The sequence below is a fragment of the Lontra canadensis genome, unplaced genomic scaffold, assembly GCF_010015895.1.
Source record: "Lontra canadensis isolate GAN:19392208 unplaced genomic scaffold, GSC_riverotter_1.0 scaffold7, whole genome shotgun sequence".
NCBI classification, from domain to species: domain Eukaryota; kingdom Metazoa; phylum Chordata; class Mammalia; order Carnivora; family Mustelidae; genus Lontra; species Lontra canadensis.
In genome coordinates, this window is record NW_022631001.1 from 30531454 (window position 1) to 30540896 (window position 9443).

General features: G+C 37.5%; 1 protein-coding gene across 1 annotated transcript; it reads left to right on the forward strand.

The window, feature by feature from the left end:
- The first annotated feature begins 7655 nt into the window (after positions 1-7655).
- LOC116865419 (olfactory receptor 2D3) lies at positions 7656-8621 on the forward strand. The gene has a single exon (XM_032853691.1). It carries the CDS (start codon positions 7677-7679, stop codon positions 8619-8621), a length of 945 nt encoding a protein of 314 aa, XP_032709582.1. The 5' UTR covers positions 7656-7676.
- Positions 8622-9443: the final 822 nt, after the last annotated feature.

A 9443-nucleotide genomic window follows, 5' to 3' on the forward strand; every position in this document is an offset into this window, starting at 1 on the left:
TTGCCATTATTATTATTATTAGGGATATTATCATTATCTGTCAGATACAGAAAAAAGAGAAACGCTCAGATAACTGCTAGACAATAAAGTAAGAAGAAAAATAAAGTGACAAATATTACATTACTGATGGTGCCGAGAACAATTATTACCTGTGGAATTTCAGAAATAATTCTGGGAGAGGAAGTGGTTCTTTGAATAACTATAGACACTATGCAGTACAGTACTTCTCTAAGGCTTACTCATTTTATATAACTGAAACTTAGTAACCTTTGACTAATATCTAATTTGACTAGTAACTGCCTTCTTCTGCAAGCCCCTGGCAATGACTATACCACTCTCTGCTTCTACTAGTTTGACTATTTTACATAAGTGATATTATGTAGTATTTGCTTTTTTTTTTTTTTTTTTTTTTGTACCTGGCTTACTTCACTTAGCTAATGTCCTCCAGGTTCATCCATGTTGTCACAAATTGCAGAATTTTCTCTTTTTTTAAGGGTGAATAATATTCTATTTTGTGTATATTCAACATTCTTTATGCATTTGTCAATGGACATTTAAATTGCTTCCATGTCTTGAATGTTATGAATAATGCTGCAATGAACCTGGGAAGTCAAATATTTCTTTAAGATCTTGATTTCAGTTCCTTCAGATATATACCCAGAAGTGAGATTGCTGGATCATATGAGTTCTATTCCTTATTTTTGAGAAACATCCAAACTATTTTCCATATTGGCTGCACCAATTTATATTCCCTCCAACAATGTACAAGGGTTTCCTTTTCTCCATATCTTTGCCAACACTAGTTACCTTCTGGAGGTTTTTTGGTTTTATTTTGTTTTGTTTTACTTTTTTATAACAACCATCATAACAGGGGTAATGTGGTTTTAATGTACACTTCCATGGTGATTAGTGATGATGCACAATTTTCATGTACCTGTTGGCCATGTGTATGTCTTCTCTGGAGAAATGTTTATTTGGTTTTCTTGCCCATTTAAAAAAACTGGATTATTATTTGTTGTTGTTGTTATTGTTTTGCCATTGGGTTGTATAAGTTCCTTATATATTTCAAATATTAACCCTTTATCAGATACATGGTTTGCAAATATTTCTTATCATTTCACTGGTTGCCTTTTCATTTTGTTGATCACTTCCTTTGCTGTTTAAAAGTTTTTAGTTAGCTTTTTTTTTTTAAATCTCATTTGTCTGTTTTTCACTTTTTTTTAAATCGTTTTTTTTTTATTTATTTTCAGCATAACAGTATTCATTGTTTTTGTACCACACCCAGTGCTCCATGCAATCCGTGCCCTCTCTAATACCCACCACCTGGTTCCCCCAACCTCTCACCCCCCACCTCTTCAAACCCTTCAGATTGTTTTTCAGAGTCCATAGTCTCTCATTGTTCACCTCCCCTTCCAATTTCCCCCAACTCCCTTCTCCTAACTCCCCATGTCCTCCATGCTATTTGTTATGCTCCACAAATAAGTGAAACCATATGATAATTGACTCTCTCTGCTTGACTTATTTTACTCAGTCCATGTTGCTGCAAAAGTTGGGTATTCATCCTTTCTGATGTTTTTCACTTTTGTTGTCTGTCAAATCCAAAATCATTGCCAAGTCTAATGTCCGAAAGTTTACCCTATGTTTTCTTCATGGACTTTTATAGTTTCAGATCTCATGTTAAGTCTTTAATCCATTTTAGGTTGATTTTTGTGTATGATATGAGATAAGGGTCCAATTTCATTGTTTTGCTTGTGGTTATCCAGTTTTCCCAACACCATTTATTGGAGAGACTGGCATATCCTCATTGTGTATTCTTGGCACCCTTGTCAAAGATCAGTTGACTGTATATGTGTAGATTTATTTCAAGGTTCTTTATTATATTCCATTTCTCTACATGTCTGTTTTTAACCATTATTATATAGTGTGATAAATTTTCTTGTGAATATTTTTCTTCAATTTAGAGTATTTATTTAGAATAGATTCCTAGAATTGGATGTAGAAATTGGAATGATATTTGAGAGTATTATATAATATGAGGCCTAGGGACTCTGGAACTCCTAATATTATTCTAGTTCTGGTAGTCACTCTTCTTAGATTTCTACAAAAGAAACAAATTAATGAAAAATAAGACACTGCTTTTTTAAAGTTTTTATTTATTTATTTATTTGACAGACAGAGATCACAAGTAGGCAGAGAGGCAGGCAGAGAGAGAGGAGGAAACAGGCCCCCTGCTGAGCAGAGACCCCCCGCCCCACCCCCGATGTGGAGTTCCATACCAGGACCCTGGGATCATGACCTGAGCTGAAGGCAGAGGCTTAAATCCACTAAGCTATCCAGGCGCCCCAAAACACTGCTTTTTTTTTTTTTTTTTTTTTTTTTTTATTGCACTAGTCCCTAGTGTCACTCAAGTTCAGAACTCTGATAAGCTTGGGTTGGAGTACTTGGTTTATTCTAAAGTCTTTCAAAATCTTCAATCTCCCTTACAGCTTAAGTGGAACTTTGCCAAATTTGTCAGTCCAGTTCCATGAAGAAGTGATGAAATAAAGTATGTGTGACCTTTTAAAACACAGTAACCCTAGCCAGTAGCAAATATGGACCAAGCAGCCTCTGAAAATGTCACAAATCAGATTCCTCCTCATGGGGAAGAAAGGACTAGTAAAAAGGGAATTTCTCACTCCCCCATATTATTGAGAACAGGGCCAAGGTATATAAGCATTTAAATTTTTATTTTTTATATCTTTTTTATTATTTTATGTTAGTCACCATACAGTATTTCGTTAGTTTTTGGTGGACTGTTCCATGATTCATTATTTGCACATAACACTCAGTGCTCATTGCAAAACATGCCCTCCTTAATACCCATCACTGGGCTAACCCATCCCTCCATGCCCATCCCTTCTGAAACACTAAGTTTATTTCTCAGAGTCCATAGTTTCTCATGGTTCATTTCCCCCTCTGAGGTCTCCCCCTTCAGTTTTCCCTTCCTTTTCCTAATGTCTTCCATGCTATTCCTTATGTTCCACATATACGTGAAACCATTTGATAATTGTCTTTCTCTGCTTGACTTATTTCACTTAGCATAATCCCCTCCAGTTCCATCAATGTCAATGCAAATGATGGGTATTCATCCTTTCTGATGGCTGAGTAAAATTCCATTGTATATATGAACCATATCTTCATTATCCATTCATCTGTTGAAGGGCCTCTCAGCTCTTTCCACAGTTTGGCTATTGTGGGCTTGGCTACTATGAAGATCGGGGTGCATGTGCCCCTTCTTTTTACTACATCTGTATCATTGGGAAAAATACACAGTGTAATTGCTGGGTCATAGGATAGCTCTATTTTTAACTTTTTGAGGAACCTCCATACTGTTTTCAAAGTGCTGTACCAACTTGCATTCCCACCAACAGTATAAGAAGGTTCTCCTTTCTCCATATCCTTTCCAACATTTGTTGTTTCCTGCCTTGTTAATTTTTGCTATTCTAACTGGTGCAAAGTGATATCCCAATGTGGTTTTGATTTGTATTTCCCTGATGGCTAGTGATGTTGAGTATTTTTTCATGTGTCTGTTAGCTGTTCATATATTGTTTCTGGAGAAGTGTCTGTTCATGTCTTCTGCCCATTTTTTGACTTGATTATTTGTTTTTGGGGTATTGAGTTTGAGAAGTTCTTTATAGATATTGTATACCAGCTCTTTTTCTGTAATGTCATTTGTAAATATCTTCTCCCATTCCATGGGTTGTCTCTTAGTTTTGTTGACTGTTTCCTTTGCTTTGCAGAAGATTTTTCTCTTGAAGAAGTTCCAAAAGTTCATTTTTGCTTTTGTTTTCTTTGCCTTTGGAGACGTGTCTTGAAAAAGTTTGCTGTGGCCAGTGTCGAGGAGGTTACTGACTATGCTCTCCTCTAGGATTTTGTTGGATTCCTGTCTCACATTGGGGTCTTTCATCCTTTTGAGTTTATCTTTTTGTGTGGTGTAAGAGAATGGTCAAGTTTCATTCTTCTGTATATAGCTGTCCAATTTTCCCAGCACTATTTATTGAACAGACTCTCTTTTTTTCCTTTGGGTATTTTTTCCTGATTTGTCAAAGATTAGTTGACCATAGAGTTGAGGGTCCATATCTGGGCTCTCTATTCTATTCCATTGATCTATGTGTCTGTTTTTGTGCCAGTACCATGCTGTCTTAGTGATCACAGCTTTGTAATATAGCTTGAAATCAGGCAACGTGATGCCCCCATGTTTGTTTTTCTTTTTCAACATTTCCTTTGTGATTTGAGGTCTTTTCTGGTTCCATACAAATTTTAGGATTGTTTGTTCTAGCTCTTTGAAAAATGCCATTGATATTTTGATCAGGATGGCATTGAAAGTACAGATTGCACTGGGTAGCATAGACATTTTAAAAATGTTTATTCTTCCAATTTGTGAGCATGGAATATTTGTCCATCTTTTTGTGTCTTCTTCAATTTCTTTCATAAGTGTTCTGTGGTATCTAGAGTATAGGTACTTTACCTCTTTGGTTAGGTTTATTCCTAGGTATCTTATCATTTTTGATGCTATTGTAAATGCAATCGATTCCCTAATTTCTCTTTCTACAGTTACATTGATAGTGCATAGAAAAGCAACTGATTTCTGTGCATTGATTTTGTATCCTGCCCCATTAATGAATTGCTGTATGAGTTCCAGTAATTTGGGGATGGGGTCTTTTGAGTTCTACACATAAAGAATCATGTCATCTGTGAAGAGAGAGCTTTTGGTTTCTTTTTTGCCAATCTGAATACCTTTTATTTCTTTTTGTTGTCTGACTGCTGAGACTAGGACTTCTAGCACTATGTTGAACAACAGTGGCAAGAACAGGCATTCTTGTCATGTTCCTGAGCTTAAGGAAAAAGCTCTCAGCTTTTCGCCATTGAGAGTGATATTTGCTGTAGGCTTTTCATAAATGGTTTTTATGAAATTGAGGAATGTTCCCTCTATCCCTACACTCTGAAGAATTTTAATCAAGAAAGAATGCTATATTTTGTCAAATGCTTTTTCTGCATCAATTGAGAGGATCATGTGGTTCTTCTCTCCTCTTTTATTAATGTGTTCTATCACACTAACAGATTTGCAAATGCTGAACCATCCTTGCATCCCAGGAATAAATCCCACCTGATTGTGATGGATAATCCTTTTAATATACTGTTGGGTCATATTGGCAAGGATAGTGTTGAGAATTTTGCCACCCATATTCATCAGGGATATTGATCTGTAATTCACCTTTTTGATGGGGTCTTTGCCTGGTTTTGAGATCAAGGTAATGCTGGCCTCATAGAATGAGTCTGGAAGTTTTCATTCCATTTCTATTTTTTGAAACAGCTTCAGGAGAATAGGTGTTATTTCCTCTTTAAATATTTGGTAAAATTCCCCTGGGAATCCATCAGGCCCTGGAGTCTTATTTTTTGGGAGGTTTTCAACACTGCTTCAATTTCATTACTGGTTATTGGTCTATTCAGATTGTCAGTTTCTTCCTGTTTCAGTTTTGGAAGATTATAGGTTTCCAGGAAGTCATCCATTTCTTCCAGGTTACTTAATTTATTGGCATATAGTTGCTGATAATAATTTTTTTAAGATTTTATTTATTTATTTATTTATTTATTTGACAGACAGAGGTCACAAGTAGGCAAAGAGGCAGGAAGTGGGGGGGTGATGCAGGCTCTCTGCTGAGCAGAGAGCCCAATGTGGGGCTCGATCCCAGGACCTTGAGATCATGACCTGAGACAAAGGCAGAGGCTTAACCCACTGAGCCACCCAGGTGCCCCTAGTATGATGGTCTTTAGCTTCCAAGTGTTTGAATTCCTTCCAAATTTTTTTTTGAAGGTCAAGCAAAGCTTTATTTCATGCCAAGTATCAAGAATCAAACCGACTGCCCAGGGACACATCTCTTACAGAGAGCACGACCCCTCCCTGCCTCACAGACTAACTTTTCTTTTTTTTTTTTCTTTTTTATTTTTTCAGCATAACAGTATTCATTATTTTTGCACCACACCCAGTGCTCCATGCAATCCGTGCCCTCTACAATACCCACCACCTGTATCCCCTAACCTCCCACCTCCTGCCCCATCAAAATCCTCTCATTGTTCCAAATTTTTTGTTGTGATTGAGTTCCAACTTCAAAGCATTGTGGTCTGAAAATATGCAGAGAATAATCTCAATCTTTTGGTATAAACTAAGATTTGATTTGTGACCCAGTATGTGGTCTGTTCTGGAGAAAGTTCTATGTGCCTTCAAGAAAAATGAGTCTTCTGTTGTTTTGGGGTGGAGTACTCTATATATCTATGAAGTCCATGTGGTCCAATGTGTCTTTCAAAGCTCCCGTTTCTTTGTTGATCTTCTGCTTTAAATTTTTAATTATATTTGACAAAATTATTTTCCAGGAAGATTGGACTAATTTTCTACCCACTTGCATTGTACAAAAATGTCTTTTTTCCACACATTCATTTTACATTTTACATTCATTACATATTAATGAATTCTGCCATTTATTAATTGTGTGATTTCAGGAAGGTAGCTGAACTTTTCTGTGCCTCAGTTTCTTATCTGCAAAGTACAATTAATAATATCTACCTTATAATGTTACTGGGACAGTGTAATTATATAGAACCCTTCATGCCTGTCAATAAATTTTTCAGTAAAATACTAGTTACTATTTTGTGATGTGGTTGTTTTGTAAAAATCTTAAATAGTTTCCCAGGTGAAAAATGTAACTCTCATTGTTGTGTTGTACTTATTTAGTTATAATATTGGGTATTTTTCCTATATTTAAGAGCTATTTTCATTTCTTCTTCCTAAAAAATCATTGGCAAATTACTTCTGAGCCTCAACAATTTTCATAGTGTTTTGTATGTAATCTGAATGTAATAAAGACATCAACTCTTATCCAATATCTCTTTCAAATATTTTCCTGTTTGTAGTTTATCTTTAATTTAATTCATGATATTATTATCTCACATTATTACCCCAAAGATACAGATGTAGTGAAAAGAAGGGCCATCTGTACCCCAATGTTTATAGCAGAAATGGCCATGGTGGCCAAACTGTGGAAAGAACCAAGATGCCCTTCAACGGACGAATGGATAAGGAAGATGTGGTCCATATACACTATGGAGTATTATGCCTCCATCAGAAAGGATGAATACCCAACTTTTGCAGCAACATGGACAGGACTGGAAGAGATTATGTTGAGTGAAATAAGTCAAGCAGAGAAAGTCAATTATCATATGGTTTCACTTATTTGTGAAAGGACTCTATGAGTCCTTTCACAAATAAGTGAAACCATATGATAATTGACTTTCTCTGCTTGACTTATTTCACTCAACATAATCTCTTCCAGTCCTGTCCATGTTGCTGCAAAAGTTGGGTATTCATCCTTTCTGATGGAGGCATAATACTCCATAGTGTATATGGACCACATCTTCCTTATCCATTCGTCCGTTGAAGGGCATCTTGGTTCTTTCCACAGTTTGGCCACCATGGCCATTTCTGCTATAAACATTGGGGTACAGATGGCCCTTCTTTTCACTACATCTGTATCTTCGGGGTAAACTGGGTTTTAAGTGATACTCTTCTGTGGGACTTGACGTCACCATCCCAAAGTTTGTTCTTTTTATTTGTGCAAACAGGTAAAAAGGCATAAATCTCAATGGGAGAGGAAAACCAAACCTTTGTGACTGAGTTTATTTTCCTTGGCCTTTCCCAGGACTTGCAGACCCAGATCCTGCTATTTATTCTTTTTCTCGTCATTTATCTTTTGACTGTGCTTGGAAATCTGCTCATCATCCTTCTCATCTTCATGGATTCTCGACTTCACACTCCCATGTACTTTTTTCTTAGAAACCTCTCTTTTGCAGATCTCTGCTTCTCTACTAGCATTGTCCCTCAAGTGTTGGTCCACTTCCTTATGAAGAGGAAAACTATTTCTTTTTTTGGGTGTGTGACACAGATAATTGTCTTCCTTCTGACTGGGTGTACAGAGTGTGCACTGCTGGTGGTGATGTCCTATGACCGGTATGTGGCTGTCTGCAAGCCCCTGCACTACTCTACCATCATGACCCAAAAGGTGTGTCTCCAGTTGACCATAGGATCCTGGGCCAGTGGGGCACTAGTGTCTCTGGTGGATACCACCTTTACTTTCCAATTACCCTATCAAGGACAGAACATTATTAACCACTACTTTTGTGAACCTCCTGCCCTCCTGAAGCTGGCTTCAGCAGATACTTATGGTACAGAAATGGTCATCTTTGCTATGGGTGTGGTCATCCTCTTAGCTCCTGTCTGCCTGATCCTTGTGTCCTACTGGAATATTATCTCCACTGTGATCCAGATGCAGCCCGGGGAGAGGAGGCTCAAGGCTTTCTCTACTTGTGGTTCCCATCTCATTGTTGTTGTCCTCTTCTATGGCTCAGCAATATTTGCCTATATGCGGCCAAACTCCAAGACCACAAAAGGGAAGGATAAGATGATATCTGTGTTCTATACAGTGGTGACTCCAATGTTGAACCCCATAATTTATAGCCTGAGAAACAAGAATGTCAAAGGGGCTCTCAGAAAACTAGCTGAAAGAAAGTTTTTTTCTCAGAGGCAGTGATACCTAGATCTGACTTTTTATTTTTAGATCTGACTTTTATTTGATTTTATTTATTTTTAAAGATTTTATTTGTTTATTTGAGAGAGATGGAGAGCACTAGCCAGGGGAGGAGTGTGGGAGGGGAAAAGGGACAAGCCAACTCCCCTTGAGTGGTTAGACCAAGGCGGGGTTCATTCCCAGGACCCTGAGATCATGACCTGATCTGAAGTCAGAGACTTAAACAACTGAGCCTCCCAGGAGCCTGTTTATTTTTTTATTTACTTACTTACTTACTTACTTACTTACTTACTTTTAGAGTCAAAGTACACACCTGCTCTTGTGAGTAGGTGGTGTGCGGGGCAGAGGGAGAGACAGAGAGAATCTTAAGCTGGCTCCATGCTCAGCCCAGAGCTGATTAGGGCTCAAGCTCAGGACTCTGAGATCATGACCTGAGCCAAAATCAAGAGACAGACACTCAACCAAATGAACCACCCAGGAAACCCTCTGAGTCTGACTTTTAGAAATATGGTATCATGCTTAAAAGAGCTACACAATTTTGGTAGACAATTATGAATTAGTTTAGGAAACATAAAAGTGAAGGACATGTTCTAAAAACCATGAATACTTCATATTAAGCTAGACCACAGAGGAGAAATAATAGGATAAAAGGTTAGGTTTTCTTTTTGTTTTTAAGGATTTTATTTATTTATTTGACAGAGAGAGGATTGCAGAGAGCACAAGCAGGGAGAACAGGAGGCAGAAAGAGAGGGAGAAGCAGAACCCCCAATGAGCACGGAGCCTAATGCAGTGCTCGATCCCAGAATCCTGGGATCATGAACTGAA

Coding starts and splice junctions, on each gene's coding strand:
- LOC116865419 (XM_032853691.1), top strand. CDS start 7,677: ATGGGAGAGGAAAACCAAACCTTTGTGACTGAGTTTATTTTCCTTGGC.